At 41.1% G+C, this 20,783-nt stretch overlaps 1 protein-coding gene across 4 annotated transcripts in view; it reads right to left on the reverse strand.

Moving 5' to 3' along the window:
• itga9 (integrin, alpha 9) overlaps positions 1 to 20,783 on the reverse strand; it is a 144,182-nt gene that overhangs the window by 14,514 nt on the left and 108,885 nt on the right. For 2 of the 4 annotated variants that reach the window (XM_051651112.1, XM_051651113.1), the window contains 8 exons: positions 17,030 to 17,116; positions 16,682 to 16,761; positions 16,063 to 16,152; positions 15,179 to 15,287; positions 14,735 to 14,842; positions 5,902 to 6,027; positions 5,552 to 5,671; positions 4,548 to 4,643 (listed from right to left, as the gene is read on the reverse strand). In XM_051651112.1, coding sequence (XP_051507072.1) covers positions 4,548 to 4,643; positions 5,552 to 5,671; positions 5,902 to 6,027; positions 14,735 to 14,842; positions 15,179 to 15,287; positions 16,063 to 16,152; positions 16,682 to 16,761; positions 17,030 to 17,116 — 816 coding nt within the window. Of the gene's footprint in view, positions 1 to 4,547; positions 4,644 to 5,551; positions 5,672 to 5,901; positions 6,028 to 11,162; positions 11,217 to 14,734; positions 14,843 to 15,178; positions 15,288 to 16,062; positions 16,153 to 16,681; positions 16,762 to 17,029; positions 17,117 to 20,783 lie in introns of those variants that run through there. The other 2 variants (XR_007892692.1, XR_007892693.1) reach the window with 2 other exon arrangements.

Below are 20,783 nucleotides of genomic sequence, written 5' to 3' on the forward strand. Positions count from 1 at the left end.
ATAGTTTCTTAAACGTATAGTGGCAGTTCCGAAATATCCGCTGTGTGGCGCTAAAAGCGAGTTAAATGTTCTCCCAAAAAGATGAGGTTTTTAAGGTTAATGCTCTTTCGAGTTTTAAATCAACAAAACCAACCTTCCTACCCTAAACCTTAAACCTAAACACTAGTGTTATAAAAAGCAAACGTGATATGAAAACGGAATTGCTGAAGAAACAACGTCATTTTGTGGTGCTTCTATGACACTTTCGTCTCACGTGTAGACTTGCGTGCTCTTCAAGACTCGTACCCCAGTCCTTTGCATTGCAAGTGCAATGCTCTATCAGCTGAGCGACTGAGAAATTTGATCGCACTTGAACAAGCTTGTAAATGTAGTTGGTTATGTAATGCAAACGTTAGAATGAGTCATGCACTCTAGTAAAAGTGTTTAGATGTCATAAGATAGCATTGTGTGAGGAACAGAGCGAAAAGTACATGTTTATGAGTTGATATGCTGTTTTACTCGTGATTTGTGTGAAAGTGAATAAAAGTCGTTGTTGTAAAGCCTATAGTGTTCATTTCACCAGGAAACTGCAGCAATACAAACAATGAGCCACGTAAAAGTCATTTAGCAAAAATGTAGGTATGGTATCGTGATTCTATTAGACTGGGTTGATCGTATCACTCTGCACTCTTTACTTCTAATCACATAATTAAATAAATAAACTCAAATAAACACGTCCATTTATTTATTTACAGTATTTGGTAAGTAGCCAAGTAATAAGTGGGAAAACGTACAGTCAGCAGCTCACTACAAAATATATGACCAGTTGACTGTTCATGATCCCTTATGTATCGCAAACATTTGTTGAGTCAGATGGATTTGAGGCTCAGAATGTATAATAGCATATAACGGTTTAATGATCGCAATCCCTCTGTCATTTCCAATGTATTTAAGTGGCTGTGAACATGCCGGGAATAATATGGTTGAAACTCACTCGCACTAGAAGGCTGCATGTGGTAGTAACACTTATACGTGCGATTCCATTTGTAAATGAGAGTGGCACGTCTACAGTTTGCCCCAGGGACTGTCTTCTGCAACTTAATAACGAACTGCACTAGGACAGTGTGGAACTGATGCATTTCCTAAGTGCTGGGGGGGTCAGAGAGGGCGCAGACCAATTTAACATCCCTATTTGGAAGTGGCCCACTATAAGTGGGGGGGTCAGCTGGTTTGAGACTGGGTCAGACACCCAATCAGCTGAGAGCAGGGCTTTCCTCTGGCAGCAGAGGCCCTCAACTCAGCCGAAACATGGTTCCAGGTTCTGCCAATCAATCGGCATGCTGTGGTCTGCAAAATTAAGGGCGACAGTCCTCGAGCACAGCTGAGGAGTAAAAAAAGCCACCCGCTTCCATACGAACAGCAACATTGACCCAGATTTCAGCTGCTGATGGAAATGATGGCCGCTTGGAATTCACTTGAAAGGACCTTGCTATTCTCTTCTGTACAACTGGAATTCATGATACACTGATCATATGAGGGTCAACTGATCACTTTCATATACAACAATCATTTTCAATTTCAATCTTATATTGAAAACTACCTAAAGTCTCTGGCTTGTAAATTACAAGTACACTGAAAAAAGTGATGCATTGGATTTACTTAAAATATACACTGCATATGTAGCATTTTTGCATCAAGCTTTATGAGTAAATGTTATTGATTCTAATAAATGTAATGTACTCTAAGGAAAATAATGACTGAGGTAAATCATAAAACTGGATTTCCCAAAGAAGTGCACTCAAAGCTGCACTTCAGCAATGCACATTCACATGTGCATGGAAAAATTACAGTTGTGCTCAAAAGTTTGCATACCCTGGCAGAAATTGTGAAATTTTGGCATTGATTTTGAAAATATGACTGATCATGCAAAAAAATTATTTAATTTTTAATTTTTATTTAAGTATAGTGATCATATGAATCCATTTATTATCACATAGTTGTTTGGCTCCTTTTTAAATCATAATGATAACAGAAATCACCCAAATGGCCCTGATTAAAAGTTTACACACCCTTGAATGTTTGGCCTTGTTACAGACACAAGGTGACACACACAGGTTTAAATGGCAATTAAAGGTTAATTTCCCACACCTGTGGCTTTTTAAATTGCAATTAGTGTCTGTGTATAAATAGTCAATGAGTTTGTTAGCTCTCACGTGGATGCACTGAGCAGGCTAGATACTGAACTATGGGGAGCAGAAAAGAACTGTCAAAAGACCTGCGTAACAAGGTTATGGAACTTTATAAAGATGGAAAAGGATATAAAAAGATATCCAAAGCCTTGAAAATGCCAGTCAGTACTGTTCAATCACTTATTAAGAAGTGGAAAATTCAGGGATCTCTTGATACCAAGCCAAGGTCAGGTAGACCAAGAAAGATTTCAGCCACAACTGCCAGAAGAATTGTTCGGGATACAAAGAAAAACCCACAGGTAACCCCAGGAGAAATACAGGCTGCTCTGGAAAAAGACGGTGTGGTTGTTTCAAGGAGCACAATATGACGATACCTGAACAAAAATGAGCTGCATGGTCAAGTTGCCAGAAAGAAGCCTTTACTGTGCCAATGCCACAAAAAAGCCTGCTTACAATGTGCCCGACAACACCTTGACATGCCTCACAGCTTCTGGCACACTGTCATTTGGAGTGACGAGACCAAAATAGAGCTTTATGCTCACAACCATAAGCGCTATGTTTGGAGAGGGGTCAACAAGGCCTATAGTGAAAAGAATACCATCCCCACTGTGAAGCATGGTGGTGGCTCACTGATGTTTTGGGGGTGTGTGAGCTCTAAAGGCACGGGGAATCTTGTGAAAATTGATGGCAAGATGAATGCAGCATGTTATTAGAAAATACTGGCAGACAATTTGCATTCGTCTGCACGAAAGCAGCGCATGGGACGCTTTTGGACTTTCCAGCACGACAATGACCCTAAGCACAAGGCCAAGTTGACCCTCCAGTGGTTACAGCAGAAAAAGGTGAAGGTTCTGGAGTGGCCATCATAGTCTCCTGACCTTAATATCATCGAGCCACTCTGGGGAGATCTCAAACGTGCGATTCATGCAAGACGACCAAAGACTTTGCATGACCTGGAGGCATTTTGCCAAGACGAATGGGCAGCTATACCACCTGCAAGAATTTGGGGCCTCATAGACAACTATTACAAAAGACTGCATGCTGTCATTGATGCTAAAGGGGGCAATACACAGTATTAAGAACTAAGGGTATGCAGACTTCTGAACAGGGGTCATTTCATTTTTTCTTTGTTGCCATGTTTTGTTTTATGATTGTGCCATTCTGTTATAACCTACAGTTGAATATGAATCCCATAAGAAATAAAAGAAATGTGTTTTGCCTGCTCACTCATGTTTTCTTTAAAAATGGTACATATATGACCAATTCTCCAAGGGTTTGCAAACTTTTAAGCACAACTTTAAATGGATTGAACAGGATTCTACTTCACCAAAGGAAACATTAACAATGCTAATGGTGACTTTACAACTCATTACAGTAAAACAACATCAATAATACTAAAAAGATCTAAAATCTCAATGAACAACTAATTAAATGGCCACACAAGTTATTTTTGACCAATCAAACATGCTTAAATTATTCAAGCACAAGGGCTTATGGGTATTCCCCAAAACCTCATCTCTGCACTTGATAGTTTGAGTTAGTAATACTTTAAACCCTAATTTTATGGATTTTTAAGCCAAAGAAGTTCAGGGAACTTACAATTATTCATTTACAGTACTTAATGTATCATCTAAGTTCACCTTTTAATTCATATTTTGTGTTGAACACGATAATGAAAATTAAATAAAGCTAAAAATTGTATAAATATGTTCATTTCTGAGTAGAAGCTATTTCTTTTCATACGTTGTTCTTGAGCCAAATAACTGTTGTTGGGTTTTTCAGTTTATGTCTGACAAGATACAATGAGGTCCAAAAGTCTGAGACCCCACTGAAAATTGATTTTTTTTTTCATTTTTTAAACATGCAAATGAAAGTTTTAAGGTTTTGAAATATATAAAACAGAAAATGTATGGCGTAAAATGAAGAAATATTTACAAATTTGCACTATTGCTAGGTTGCTAATTGACCACGTTAACTCATTTTGATCATCAGATTTCATTCATGCCAGTTCGAGTGCATGCGGTCATTAAAGCAAAAGGGGAACATACCAAATACTAATACAAAGTTTTACTCAAATTGTCATGCTAATAATTCATTACTTTTTATTCACTTAATTTGTAATAAAACATTCGGTATTAAACACTAATGACGATGTAAATCACTGAGCACTTTGGCCCTTTTTTTTTTACCTCTTAATAAAGATTGTTTCTATGGATATTGTGTGCGAGCTTTTTCTTTCCTTGGTATTAAATAATGAAAAAGAATTCAAAATAGAAGCATTTTCACTAAACAGTCTCTGACTGTTTGAACTCCACTGTAAGTCTCATTGTTTTTTTGTTTCTTTAGTGTATTCACTGATTCATTCGTCTGATCACTTACAGAAATCTCCTCTGGCAGTCCGCTGGAAACCTCCATGGCTCTGTCGTCCAGCTGGACGTGACCTCGTGTCACAAACTGGATCACAGAGGAGCTGTCCTGTAAACCACACACAAAGACACACATTTAGGGGCCTGGGTAGCTCAGTGGTAAAAGACGCTGGCTACCACCCCTGGAGTTTGCTATCCCAGGACGTGCTGAGTGACTCCAGCCAGGTCTCCTAAGCAACCAAATTGGCCCGGTTGCTAGGGAGGGTAGAGTCACATGGGGTAACCTCCTTGTGGTTGCTATAATGTGGTTCATTCTCGGTGGGGCGTGTGGTGAGTTGAGCGTGGATGCCGCGGTGGATGGCGTGAAGCCTCCACATGTGCTATATCTCCGTGGCAACACACTCAACAAGCCACGTGATAAGATGTGCGGGTTGACGGTCTCAGATACGGAGGCAACTGGGATTCATCCTCTGCCACCCGGATTGAGGCGAATCACTACGCGACCACAAGGACTGGGAATTGGGCATTCCAAATTGGGTAAAAAAATATAAAAAATAAATAAATAAAAAGACACATTTACACAAATAAATACACTTTTATAATGATGTCTTTGCTCTTTCAAGTAGCGTTTGAGTCATTGTAGTGAATCATGGCTCTGTAGTGTTCCCAGCAATCTCTCCGTGGCATTTTTCATCTTTATTTTGATTTTGAAAAGGAAATAAATATTGGATAAACTCTCTTTTGTCACATGTTTCAATTTTGTTGCATTTGTTGTATTTAATCTAATTGAAAGTTCAATGCCTATTAAGATCATCATTGTTTTGTACCAAATAAATAATACTCTGATTCTTAAATTCTTTAATTTTTTAATTTTTTGTAAATTGTATGAAATATAAATGTTAATGAAAAAGATATTGCCTGCTTAATGAGCTAAAATTTAGTTTTAGAAGTGTCTCCCTTGATGCCAGTGTTGCATATTAAAATTGAAGCAGTATTCTGAATACAAACATTACTCACCCTCTGTAATATTTCAGTGTTCAGTAGCATCTGCACATCTATACTTGCGGTGTCTTCTTTTGCCTGAGAGCCCAGACTGCAGGAAATAGTTAGACATGCTCGTCCGGGCCGGTCACAGTCCTGTTGACACAGTATACCATCAAAGATACACCCACACACAGCACTTTTTCAACAAAAAAACTGCATTATATGCAATGCGAAGGTCCAGTGAACTAAAGCATATGCATTGACACAGATGACTCTCAAACAACATTAAATATGCAAAGAACTGTCTTTTTGGCCCAAGTGTTAAATGCATTTGATTTTTTCATAGAGTGCACTTTTTTCTCCAAGTATGCTTTTTGTCGTACCAGAACTTTTCTGCCAGATTTGGTGAAGAAGGCAAAAATGGTGTGGAAGATGCTCTCTTTGTCTTGTGGGATAGTGCAGGGCGTGGGGTTTTTATGCCACGTGCAGTTCCCTCGGCCTTCAGATACCTGCAGACAAACAGGAAGTAAGGTATTACGTTAGAGATCTCTTAGTTGATCAGAGGTCAAATTTCAGGCTTGGGGAAATTTTAAGTGAATAACAACAAACATTTCAGCCCTTTCCTCACACAAAGATATTTTATGACTTAGAATATAGTGCACATGTCATATGAACCACTTTAATCAAACTTTCATGGTGCTTTTATTTTTGCTTTTATTGTATATATATATATACACGTGAGACGTGGGGCATGCCTTTATAGGAAAGCACCTAGGGCAGTATGCGGAGCTGGTTGGGTGGGATTATTGGAAGGTGGTTACGGACATTATAAGTCATCCAGTGAGCTCAGACCTGCTGAGCAATTCAAACAACGAAAGGAAGTCCTGTCCCAGTGGGAGGTTGGAAGCCTTCCTTTGACAGCTTGCCCCATCTGGAGTGATTTAATGTCAGGCTGCCCTTCCACCCCACTGCCTCAAGGGAACACTTCAACTCTTCCTCTTACCACCATACCTTCCAACCAGACCTCCATAGAGGAAAGCATCTAAAGACCTTGCATTGTCGTCTCTCAATTCACAAAGTCGTAAAGGATCACTGCATTTTATTCACACGTGATTTTATGAGCCCACTAAACAGTAAGTCATTCATGGGCTAACTTCACTCCAGTACTGATTGGGCTCTCTAGCTCTGTTCCAAAATCTACTAAGCTGTCTACCAAGACAGCATCTTAAGACATCATAGACACACTCCTGATGCGAAGGCTGTTCCAAACAGCAGACAGCAAAATTATAGTGCCTTTTAAGATTTTGGCCAAATTTTAAGAACATATATTTGCATCCGTCTGGAATATTTTTTTATTGTTTTTCTTTGTAAACCTGCTATAGAGATGCATAGTGAGTTTTTAGGATGCTGTGTCAAGTTAAAATAACTTCAACTTTTAAAAAGACACCTTCATTCTGTTCCATTCATTGCACAGCGTCTAGCTTTTTCTGAATTTCTCCTAAGACAGCATCACATACTGTATATCCAAGAATGCATTGAGATTATCTCAGCGGCAAATGTCCTCCAAGATGGAAGACAAAGTTGAAAAACATTTTTTTTTTAACATTTTGTTCAATATTTGTGTGTGATACATATTTTTAAGCCTAATATGGCTCGGTCTATTTACATTTGCATGGTGAAAACATCAAACATCTAAAAAATGGACTACAGAGTTGTTCAGCAGTGATGTTAATTAGCAGATGAACCTGGAAGGCTAATTCGCCATGGGTTCCTTTGGGAATTTCCTGTGTTTTTATAATGGGGTTTTCAGACTATAAGCAAAATAAGGTCTCCAAAGCTGCCATTATAAACCCACCCAGAAAGTCCAGAGGGACCCCATGGCTCGAAAAATGTTGTGTCAACAACAGCTCTATTTAACCTAATATTTGTGTGAGCTATATAATTGTTAGCTTAGCAACATGAGCTAATGGGAAACTTTTGGAATCAATGGTGAACTGAGTCTTTCTCTTCTTACTGCAACACTAATGCTAGCACTCGTTAAGTATGTTCAACAGGATTGCACACTTGCAATGCATTGGCCAAGATTTTTAGTCTGCGTTTGCATACTTGCGTGGAGGTAACTTCTAAGGTAGAAGCAAAGTTGCACTAGTGACTGACGCTTGAGAATGTAGCCTTCTCGTTAGTGCGTCCAATTTTAAAATTCCCTTCTATTTCCAGGTTTTACATAACCGTGGGAACACTGTAGTCAACAGCAAGGTTTTCACTAGGTTTTGGAACAAAGTTTACACCATTCAACTCTTGCAAATTAAAAACAAAATCGAATTCTATCTCATCAGCATGCCAGGCAACTGCATTGCTGTCGAGTGATTGGGCCAAGCTGTTTCTGTAAAAATGGCCCATATGTTTTGCAGTGGAATTCCTCCACATGTACATTTTTAATTAAGCTGAGTGTTTGTCTTGTCTATGCGAACCTCTACTCCCTCCTGAGTCGAGTTACCCGGCACTGCCACTGTGACACAGGTTAGTCAGGGTGAACAGAAGCTTTTCCCCAGGTGTCCCATTCCACCCTTCCATGCAAACATAAGTGATTCCATATGTGGCGTACAGGGTGGGATACAAACCTCCCCTGTCCACCCATTCACAGTAAACAGGTTGACCCCGGCCTGATCTAGCAATATGGCCAACGTAAGGGTTAAATAAACATCGTATGCGGGGCTGGTGCTGAATTTCTGCCCTTGGAATAAAGCTTATTGTAAGACTAAGTTTGGCACTATACATAAAGCCTGTTTCTTACCTCTGTATTACTCTAAGCCACAGGGTGTTGACCCCGCTAAACTGTCCCGGCCTGACACACTGTACGAGAACAGAATACAATGGCATGTTGCCCTAGTTTCTATAGATACAATATAAATAAAGTCTGTCTCTGTAGATTTAGCTGAAAAATCAAAATATACAACGATTATCACTTTAATGAACTGCAAGATGAGGTGCATAAATAAATGTAACATTATGAAGTATAAACATTGAGTTATGTGTAAAGTACGTACGGAATAATTGACAATGGATAGATTTACTGAAAATGTAAAGAATGCACAAGGTGGACTACCTTGTTACACTACTTTATATCTTATTCTAAATGTGTCCATAATAGGAATGGGATGATATGTTTATCTCATGATTCGGTTCAATATACGAGTCATTTGAGAGACTGGTTTTGGCCTACCTGAAGGACATCACTGGACTCCTGCTAGACCCCCTTTAGTGTCTGTGGATGATGCTGTCAACATGGGACTGCATTATATCCTGCAACACCTCGACAGACCTGGGACTTATGCAAGGATCCTATTTGTGGACTTTAGTTCAGCCTTCAACACCACCATGCCTGATCTTCTCTCAACCAAACTGACCAAGCTCTCTGTGTCAATCAATCACAATCTGTCTGTGGACCAACAGCTTTCTGACAGATAGGCAACCAACCGCCTGGAGTGGTTACCGCTGCCAGGGGCAGGGGAGACCCCTACCGTCCACCAAAAACGCGGCGGGGCGTTCCATCCGCCAAGGGCCGGAGGACTGCCACCCGGGGAGGCGCGGCTGTCGTCCACTAGAGGGTGGAGGAGTGGCCGAGGACCGGACTACGGCGTATCGGAGAACCGGCAAGTAAATTATTACTTTTTTCTCTCTCCCTCCTCTCTCTCTCCCGCTGCTGCTCCGTGTTGGCCTTTTCCCTCTCTTTTTAAATGTTTTGTTAATTTGGCACGATCGCCGTTATGGCGTGTAGGTGCCAACTTTTTTTTTCGTGGTTCCGCACACCCGGCCCCAATTGGGCTGATTAGCCTGAGAGGGATAAAGGCCGACTGGAGACAGCGGTGCAGCAGAGAGAGAGTTACGGACAGCTGTCCGACACCTGTGTGTATTTGTCATTGATTCAGTTTACAATTAAAATATTATTTATATTGTCAAGCCGGTTCTCGCCTCCTCCTTATCCTTTCACCCCGTTACAAAGCTCAAAACAGTGGAGATGATAGTGGACTTCAGGAGAAATCCCTCCGCGCCCCCCGCCCCCCACCATCCTGAACAGCACTGTGGCAGCAGTGGAGTTATTCAGGTTCCTGGGCTCTACCATCTCTCAGGACCTGAAGTGGGAGACCCACATAGACTCCACTGTGAAAAAGGCTCAGCAGAGGTTGTATGTATATAAGATAACTGTTTGGTTTGGTGGATCAACAGCTTTCTGACAGGTAGGCAGCAGCTGGTGAGACAAATCACATCCGGGACCCTCACTATTAGCACTGGTGCTCCTCAGGGATGAGTTCTCTATCCACTACTCTTCTCCCTGTACATGGATGACTGCACTGCAAAGGACCCCTCTGCCAAGCTCCTGAAGGTTACAGATGACACCACGGTCACTGGCCTCATCCGAGACGATGACAAGTCTGCATACAGACGGGAGGTTGAACAGCTGGCTGTCTGGTGCAGTCACAACAACCTTGAGCTGAACATGCTCAAAACAGTGGAGATGATAGTGGACTTCAGGAGAAATCCCCCCGCACCCCCCCACCCCCTCACCATCCTGAACAGCACTGTGGCAGCAGTGGAGTCATTCAGGTTCCTGGGCTCTACCATCTCTCAGGACCTGAAGTGGGACACCCACATAGACTCCATTGTGAAGAAGGCTCAATAGAGTTTGTACTTCCTTCGCCAGCTGAGGAAGTTCAGCGTGCCACTGGAGCTGCTGATACTGTTCTACTCGGCCGTCAATGAGTCTGTCCTTTGTATATCTATAACTGTTTGGTTTGGTTCAGCCACAAAGTCAGACAGAAGGAAACTACAACAAACAGTCAGGACTGCTGAGAGGATTATTGGTGGCCCCTCTGCCCACCCTCTAAGACCTATGCTTCTCCAGAGTGAGGAAACATGCAGGTAGAATCACTCTGGACCCCACACACCATGCCCACTCCCTTTTTGAACTGTTGCCCTCTGGCCGGCGCTACAGAGCACTCAGTACCAGGACAACCAGGCACAAAAACAGTTTTTACTCTCAGGCCATTTTCCACATGAACAATTAAACTGCCTTCAGGACTCCCATAGTGCAATAATGTATAATGTACATAATGTAAATTCACTCATATTTAATTCGATAACTGTACATACCCCTACCTTGCACATAAACTTGAAGTCAGAAGTTTACATACACCATAGCCAAATACATTTAAACTTAAAATACATCCACAGGTACATCTCCAACTGACTCCAATTAGTCTATCAGAAGCTAATTGGCTAATTGTCTAAAGGCTTGACTTCATTTTCTGGAATTTTCCAAGCTGCTTAAAGGCACAGTTAACTTAGTGTATGTAAATGTCTGACCCACTGAAATTGTGATATAGTCAATTAAAAGTGAAACAATCGGTCTGTAAACAATTGTTGGAAAAATTACTTGTGTCATGCACAAAGTAGATGTCCTAAACGAATTGCCAAAACTATAGTTTGCTAATATGAAATCTGTGGAGTGGTTAAAAAATTAGTTTTAATGACTTCAACTTAAGTGCATGTAAACTTCTGAACTGTATATTACCACTTACACATGTACATACGCCATTCTATGCTATATGTCCTATTTTTTATATATATATATTTATACTCTTACCTTGTTTTATATTCTGTCTCACTGTAATGTTCTGTGTGCACTTGCTTATTTCTCCTATAACCAAAAAAATAAAGAAGATCCCCGTGTACGTGAGCACACTTGGCAATAAAGCTCATTCTGATTCTGATATGAGGTCCATGATTCGATATTATCTCGATTTGATATGGTAACACTTAAATGACAAAGTATGGCAGACAATTGTGTTTATCTTTTTTTTTAAATTCTTACACAAAATGCTCATTATAATTTCTCATCAAAATAAAGTTCTTTAATAAACAATTTATGGTCAAAGTTTAAATAATAGAGTTTCTCATATACCTTTTACTATAGGAAAAGATCACAAACAAATAAGCCTTAAAAAATAGTGGACTACATTCTGGCTGATCAGGTGCAGAACAAGCGATAGAACTGAACAGCTCCTGTCCTAAAAATTTTTAACTTTTTAAAAATATAAAAATTCTACATTAATTAATTAATATTATTTCTTGAAATTGTATATATAACAATGATATGATCAGTCAATGTTTGAAATAATGTGTACAATTTACAATAAATAACATTCAGTTTACATTCATTTGTATAATAAGTGCTATAATGGTACTGTCACTTTAAGAGTTTAACGTGCATCTCACTGATTCCCACATGTGTTCCTGTTCATTTATTAACGAGAGAGAAGTCTCGTTTTTTTTTTTTTTTTTTTGTGCATCTGTGCTATTTGTGATTGAAATTAATATTTCTTTTTACTTTTTTAACTGACTGTAAATAACAGTTAGGATATTAAAAGACACATTATTCAGTGAAAGTGGAGTGCGGGATCTTATTTTTTATGGATACATATTACACGGAAGAAATGGTCCGTTTAAATCTCAAGCACTTTTTGTTTTTCCAGGTATTCCAGTACTTACATTTCTAAAAGCTAAATTCAGGCACTTTAAGCACTTCAAAGACCTTGTGTGGACTCTGTAAATAGTGTAGAAAAAAATGGAGTAGGGGTAAAATGAAGCGATAGAGAGATTATGATGTTTGACGGGTCATTTCAGTTCTGATCATATGGACAAAAAACAATGTTTCAAATTTTGAAATATCGAGTTTTGCCATGATATGGTTCGTCATTTTTTTGGTTTGCGATATATATCAAAATATGATATATCGTCCCATCCCTAGTCCATAACTAATTCGGAAAGAATATGACAAAGCCCGATTATGAATAATGATCCTTGATATTGCAATTGCGATTAATTTCGATTAACTGAATTTACATTAAAATGCTAATTTTGTCTGGGGCATCTGCACGCCATATTATTTATGTAGGCTTCATATATTCAAAACAAGTTGAGAACTGTTTCTGAATTACTTTATTACTATTTTATAAATCAGTAAATCAAGTCATGGCACACACTGGCCCTATTATCAGCATGAAAAACAAATTTGGACAATATTATACAAAGACATTTAGCAACGGACATGACTATGATTGGTTAATGCTCCATTGCTGCAAAAACACAGCTGTAATTGTAATTGAGTAATTATGCAGCTCTATGTATATGTGAGGAATAACTGATGATGGACCATTGAATTATTGAAAATTTTATGCACACCGCCATAATATGCCATAATGCGAAACGGATGAATTTTTAATAATTCAATGGTCTGGAGTCAATGTGTCTACTTAATATGTTTATCTCAAGACATTTTCAGATTTTCATGACTAAGGCCCCATTTACACCTTGCATTAACATTTACATTAACATTAACATTAAACATAACATCATATCTGGTTAGTATCTGGATTTTCTTTAGCTGGATTTCATTTACACCTTGCAGTCAAATGCATCTCCACTGTGATTGGATAATGATCCAATCAAAGTTACCCGCGCAAAAACGAAAACACTACTTATATAGTAGCCTACATTACAGCCTGTGGTAACTGAAAATTCTCTGTCTAATGGATAATTCAAATGTTTTCTATCATTTTAACAATCAGGGTTTTTCCTTCATTTAACATTTTTTTGGCATTCATCTCATGTTTGGCACTTTGTATGTGTTTCTCATCTGAAATGCGTGACTGAAGACTGATCTTCGGTCACGGATGATTAGGATACAGGAGAAAAACGCGAAAAACGCAAGCAAGTGGGATGAGGAGAGAGACGAGATATTCCAAGCGTATTCCAATGGAATAATTCATGAGATTTTGTTCATTGTCCGGGTGACAGGATTGCAAGATGGTGGTGTCTGTTTTGTTCTTCACATTGCGATAGCTGAATTAACAGAAAAAGGCAAGAACCCGCAACACAGAGCTTTCTTTATTCATTTTTAATTTTTTTCCTTTTTCACCCAATTTGGAATGCCCAATTCCCAATGCGCTTTTAAGTCCTCATGGTCGCGTAGTGATTTGCCTCAGTCCGGGTGGCGGAGGATGAATCCCAGTTGCCTCCACGTCTGAGACCATCAATCCGCGCATCTTATCACGTGGCTTGTTGAGCGCCTTGCCACGGAGACATAGCGCGTGTGGAGGCTTCACGCCATCCACCGCGGCATCCGCGCTCAACTTACCACGCGCCCCACCGAGAATGAACCACATTATAGCGACCACGAGGAGGTTACCCCATGTGACTCTACCCTCCCTAGCAACCGGGCCAATTTGGTAGCTTAGGAGACCTGGCTGGAGTCACTCAACATGCCCTGGGTTTCGAACTAGCGAACTCCAGGGGTGGTAGCCAGCATCTTTTACCACTGAGCTACCCAGGCCCCACACAGTGCTTTAATAAATGGATGGCTGTAGCGTAACCTCATCACATAATTAATTGCATAGTCGTATCCGGATAACAAAAATGCATTTGCATTTACACCTTCTTTGAATGTGGTCAGAATCCATTCCTGACCACCTCTGAATGTGGTTTCAGTGATCCGATCACGATCCATTCACAATGTGTCTTGGGTGCATTTACACCTGTCATTTAATGTGGTCAAGTGCAATCTGTGGAAGACTCGAGGGGCAGAGCCGTGGAAGACTTGAGGGGCAGAGCCATGGAAGACTCGAGGAACTGAAAAGACTTAAGGAACTGGACAGGCATGGGGGATTGGACGGCCTCGTCGACAGCCTCGGGGGACTGGACAGGCTCAGGTGACTGCAATCGCAATCTGATCACCGAAAACACAAGGTGGAAATGGGACATAAGACACTCTTGTGTGTGGAACTAGTTTCTTACAGCAGCAAGTATCTTGTTTAAAACAGCCAGGCTGCCGTTACTAGTTTGGAAAGAACGTACTGAAGTTATATGGAACTGTAATGCGGTCGTCAAACATGGAGGTACTTTGTAGCTGTGCATTCATAGAAAACTAATCAATACTCTTGGAACCTGTCATCCAATTAGAATCAAGAATTCAATGTCAATCAGTGTCAAACACTGCAAATTAATGGAACTTAGTCAATCAGCAAGGAAAGCAACAGAACTGCTTTACGTATTCTACATTACATTTGTTGAAAAATGGACAGCTGTGCAACTGTTTCGAGGGAAGACACTGAGAAATAAACCCAGCTAAATAAACATCAGATAGTGGCAGGAACTGACTTGTGTGTCAATGATATGGAACATGTCGGCTCCGTTACCAGCCAGCCGGTTTGGAATCCTGATGTCCACAATGGAGCCTGGAAGTCTGCTGGGCCCATTGTTTATCACCTACACAAATAAGACAAGGGAAATGAAATAATGCAGGGATCTGTTGGTCAGCACACACATACATTTACACACAGTTTTAATTGGATGAAGTGCATTCAATGTAAAGTCACCTTTATTAACTTCTATATTAATTTATCAAGGGTGTAGAATTGTTTATTGTGACTATAATTATTTTATCATACTGCTGTTGCCGCAATTTTATTAAAGCAGTAAGCCTCTCAAGGTCACATATTACATTTATTTTACCACTTCACTATGGTAAAACAATGGATGACTTTGAGTGGCCTCTTGCTTTATTCAAAATTTAAAACGGCAATGAAACACATCCCTCCATACCTGAAAGGTGAAGTTTAACGGCTGAAAGCTGCAGTCCAGCTCTTCCAGCTGAATGAAGCGTGATGGATTCACTGAGTTTCCATACACAAAAGAAGTCGGGTTCACCACGCTGCAAAAACAGCCATACAGTTACTACAGTAATTCTTTATTGTATTATTTTGTTGTTTCTTAATTAATGTGAATCATTTCATGCTAGCTTTTTCACTGTACAAAACACATTATGGTCAGCACAAACAAGTGAAACCATACAGTATTTAATGTAGTCTGGGTGTCAAGATCTTTCATCTTGCGTCACACAACCCGTTAGCATCTGCCTAATTTAGTGATGAATTTGCGACAACATACTGCAGAGTTTCATCAGACATAACAAAAGATATGAGAAACGTTTTGCACTTTTAAAACTTTATTATTTTAATATCCTAAATAAATATGATTATATGGCAGGGTCAGAAATGAATGGAAGCTCGGGGCAAAAATGCCATGAATGTAACAAAAATACCCCTGAATTCTAAATGTGAGTGCAAAAAATGCCTCCGTAATGAATTTTATGTCCAGCCATCCTGAGTCTGGAGTTCATGTTTATATATAAAAGTGCAGTCTCTGGCACTCTCATTTAAAAACATTACAGGAGGAGTATCTCATTATCTGGCTGTTAATCTTTCTGCAGAACATGTTGTTTATATACAGTAAGCCTCATTCTTCTCTTTGAAACAAGTGTCTTAGATAAGCCTGCACCTTTGAAACACTTCAGAGCTGCAATGAACCGTGTGCCAAAAATAACTGTACTTATTCTGAGTGGACCGTGTCCAGCTGCTAATAAATGTCTCTGGTGTATCAGTAGACCTCTGTCAGTGTAATGGTTTAAAAGTGAAGTGAAAGTTCACCCAGTGATTGTTGTGTCCACCTCATGCACCAGCGGAATGGACAATACCAAAGTGTTGTCATGAAGTTTGCTGTCATGTTCTGGATTAGCGCTAAGAAAACAACACATTGTTTAGTTTCATATGAAACAAAAAGAACTTAAAATGTATAAGTGATTGTCTATTTATCATCTAAGAATATATAAAAGCTTTTCAAATCATATAAACACTTGTTATAATGTAATTTCTGTAGTTGTTTACAAAGGTGTACAAACAGTACAGCATATCTGATTACAACCTCTACTGTAAGATGGCCAAATGGACATTATAGGAGTTGTGTTTGCCTCACAGAGAGTTATTATTTTACCACTTAGCATGTAAAACACTTCTCTTTGCAAAGAAACACATCTGGCCAGCACTGGACCCTACATCAAGACTTCAACATAAAGCACTTAATTTCTCTCAAAATAGCCAAATAGGGAAAAGTTTCATGTCTAATCTATCTTGTTAGGTTCAATGTAAACATTATGGTACTTACTAATGTGGACCAATGATGTGGACCATGTTTATTTTAAGAAAATAAATAAATCTTGTACTTCTAAAGGGGAAAAAGTTCATTAAATTAAGACCGTTCAAACCTCACCTTCTAGCGTGTAATAAAAACAGCAGTGTCTCATTTTCACCAGATAGATGACTTGTGTCGAAAAGCACTGATAGATGATACTGAAAAAATACAAAATTAAACATTATATTAAAACAAAAAAGTTGTACAACAAAGAACATACTGTAACGCCTTGTTCAGACCAGTAGCAACATGACAAGGTTCCAGCGACAAGTAATTTGTCTTTTGATAGGCTGTGATTGTGTCACGTCACACAACGTTCACGTTCACTTTAATGTCTAATGCCTTATTAGGACAGAGTGTAAAACTGAATTAATTTGTATTAATACACAAGTGGTTAAATCAGCAAGTGTTTTATGTTGATAGTACCTTGGTTTGCGCCCTCATGAAAGGAAATCCCACACTGCACTTAAGGAAGTCCAGCTCTACCAGCACACAGGAAATTCCCTTCTCTTCCTGGAAGCAAAACAGACAGAGGAAACAGTAAAGACACTGTGAGAAAAACCAGTCAAACCAGTGAACAGATTTACTGATTTGTAGAAAGCCCAGCAGAAAGCCATCTCACGACTGTAGTGACCTCCCAATCAAATAACACAAAACCAATAAATCACTGATAACTAGGAAAGCCTTCAGAAGGAAGAGTCATGGTTTTGTAACATAATGGCAGGCTGAAGACAGGAACAGACAGGGACGAAGTAGCTGAAGTGTGAACCCCATGTGCAGTTTATTTTACGGTGCTGATATTCAAAAACAAACAGAAATTACTTGACTAAACTAAAAACTTTGAATTAACACAGAAACAGATAGACTGGACACGGGAAGAATGAGTTACAATCAACAATACTCGACAAGGGACTACAGCAAACAAGAGGGCTTAAATACACTGAAAAGGGAAACACATGACAAAGACAACCAATGACAAGACTAAACCAACAGCAAGATGACTTGACTATTAAACAGGAACCAATAATAGAACAGAACTGATAACAAGTTAACAAGACAAAGAACCACTGAGAGCAAGACACATGAACATGAGGGAAACAGGATATTACATGACAAGAAATACACCGAACTTCAAACTAAAAGTCTTAAATACACCTAGTGACCTCTAGTGGCCACTAGGGCAAAGTCGCAGGTGTAATATAGCCCACCCCCTTTAAGGAGCGACTCCTGGCGCTCCTAAACCTAACACCAAAAAAAATAAATTGTTCATAGGAGGAGCAGGACATCATAGAACCGGCAGTCCAAGAAAGCACAGGGGAAACGAGAGGGCAAAACGGACCAGGCGCCCAAGACGGAGCGAACAGGGAGTCTGAAGACTGATGTAAACCAGGAGACCAAGCAAGCCAGGGCAGATCAGGTGGACGGTCAGTAGACCAGGGCAGATCAGGTGGATGGTCAGGAGACCAGGGCAGCTCAGGTGGACTGTCTGGAGATCAAGGAGGCCAGGGCATATCAGGCGGTTGGCAAGAAGACCAAGGAGTCTAGGGCTGATCAGGTGGACGGCCCGGACACCAAAGAGGCCAGGATAGTGGTTTCAGGAAGGGAGCGGGGTCCGGAGGTTTAGGAGGCGGCTCCAGGAAGGGAACGGGATCCGGCAGTTTGGGAGGTGGCTCCAGGAAGGGAACGGGGTCATGTGGTTTGGGAGGAAGCTACAGGAAGGCAACGGGGTCCGGTGGTTTGGGAGGCGGCTCCAGGAAGGGAACTGGCAGAGGATCAGGAGACCAGGACGGAACTGGCAGAGGGTGAGGAGTCCAGGACGGAACTGGCAGAGGGTCAGGAGGCCAGGATGGAACTGGCAGAGGGTCAGGAGGCAGATGGAACTGGCAGAGGGTCAGGAGGCGGAGCCGCAGGAGGCGGAGGCCCAGGGGACAGAGCCGCTGAAGGTAGGGACTCTGAGGGAAGAGCTACCAGGGATGGAGGCCCAACAGATGGAGCTGGAGGTGGAGCAGGCGGAGCCGCTGGAGGATCAGGAATTTAAGTCTCGGGGCGGAGCCGGAGGTGGAGTGTGTGGATCCGAAGGAGGAGCAGGGAATTGAGACTCAGGGGGTGGAGCTGGAAGTGGAGCGGGTTGAGCCGCTGGAGGATCAGGTAATTGAGACTCAGGGTGCAGAGCCGTGGAAGACTCAGAGGGTGGAGCTGTGGAAGACTCGAGGGGCAGAGCCGTGGAAGACTTGAGGGGCAGAGCCATGGAAGACTCAAGGGAAAGAGCCGTGGAAGACTCATGGGGCAGAGCCATGGAAGACTCAAGGAACTGAAAAGACTTAAGGAACTGGACAGGCACGGGGGATTGGACGGCCTCGTCAACAGCCTCGGGGGACTGGACAGGCTCAGGTGACTGGACGGGCTCGTCTACAGCCTCGGGGGACTGGACATTCTCGGGAAACTGGACAGGTTTGTGAAAGTGGACAGGTTTGGGAAACTGGATGGGCTCGTCAATAGCCTTGGGGAACTGGATGGGCTCATCGATAGCCTCGGGGAACTGGACGGGTTCGTCGACGGCCACCATGGTCAGGAGCGCTGTCAGCGACTGTAAAATAACCTCTGTGGCTGGGGGTGCAGGCAGCGACTGGGGAACGGCCTCCGTGGCCGTGAACACTGGCAGTAACAGGGGAACGACCTCTGTGGTCGTGAGCACAGGCAGTGACAGGGGAATGACCTCCGTGGTCGTGAGCGCTGGCAGTGACTGGGGAATGACCTCCATGGCTGTGAGCGCTGGCAGCGACTGGGGAGTAGAAGCCCTTGTCCTGCTCCTCCTCCTCTTCTGGAGGACCATAAGCACTGCTGTGGGAACAGCCTCCGTGGCTGAGGATGCTGGCACTGGGACGGGCGAGGCTTCAGGCACTGGCTCTGGAACAGTCGAGGCTTCAGGCACTGGCTCTGGAACAGTCGAGGCTACAGGCGCTAGCTCTGGGACGGTCGAGGATACAGGCGCTAATTCGGGGACAGTCGAGGCTACAGGCACTAGCTCGGGGATGGTCGAGGCTACAGGAACTGGCTCATTGACCGGCCGACGAGGAACTCAGGCTTGGTGGTTACTGTATGAGGAATGCTGATTTCCTCTTCAGCCTCTCCCATAGGGAAAGTCGAACTCAGGAGCAGGGCAAAGTCAATATATTTTTGCAGAGTCCAATCTATTCCCCCTGGTGGAACAGAAAGGAAGGAAAGGAAAGGAAAAACTTTCAGAAAGAATAACCTCTGCAATCTGAGGCAAAGATTGAATTTTAAGCCATTTCAAACAGTAATAATAATTTGCAAAAATAGTTATGTTTTGACTGTGTTTTTTATCAATTAATAGCTACATAGCTGAAAGTGCAACAGTGCCTGCCCTATTTTTTTAGCCACCCATGAATACAAACTTTGATTTGAAGCAAAAATATAAAAAAATCGGACAAAAAGACAAAGGTACAATGAGGGAATGAATTACAATCCCATGAAGCATTGCGAATGACAATCAAAATAAAAACTGTAAAAAAAAAAATAAACTTTTGATTTAAATTGTTTTAGAGTGTAGGGAGACCCGATTGTGTCATTCACAGTGTGTCATGAAAGAGGGCGGTCAATGCAGAGCTCTTTTGCTGTGGTTTATTTGCTGCTTTTTTTCTGATTGGTGGATCGTTGCCCTTTAGGATCATGGGTAGTGGTGTAGTTCCTCACCAGGAAATCTACTATTTAAAAGTATTTCTTTTTCTTTTTAAACGAAGTTGAAATTATGCAGACTGGTGGCTTCAACAGAAGCATTTACCATCGATTAACAACCTTGAAGCTCACTGTATGTCTGTCTTTAAAGGTTTGTAAGTTACTGTTAATAATAAATTCCCCAATGGAAAAAAGAATTATAGGATTTTTACGTCTGGATGTTATTATGTTCTAATAAAATGTTCTTTTAAATGTTACCAAATTCAATTTATTCAATAAAGTAGTGTCTTCACTAATGTTTTTCCACACTTTCTGTGGCTAAAATTAGCATATATACATTTTCAGGAGGTACACTCTCGACTCTGCACATCCTAGCACAGAAACTGATTGTGCGGAGCTGTGCACGCTTATTAATTACACGCGACACATGCTGTATATATAGTGTATAATAATGCACTGGCAATGTACACTTAAGTTTATCTTG

This window comes from Myxocyprinus asiaticus, chromosome 23 (assembly GCF_019703515.2).
Source record: "Myxocyprinus asiaticus isolate MX2 ecotype Aquarium Trade chromosome 23, UBuf_Myxa_2, whole genome shotgun sequence".
NCBI lineage: Eukaryota > Metazoa > Chordata > Actinopteri > Cypriniformes > Catostomidae > Myxocyprinus > Myxocyprinus asiaticus.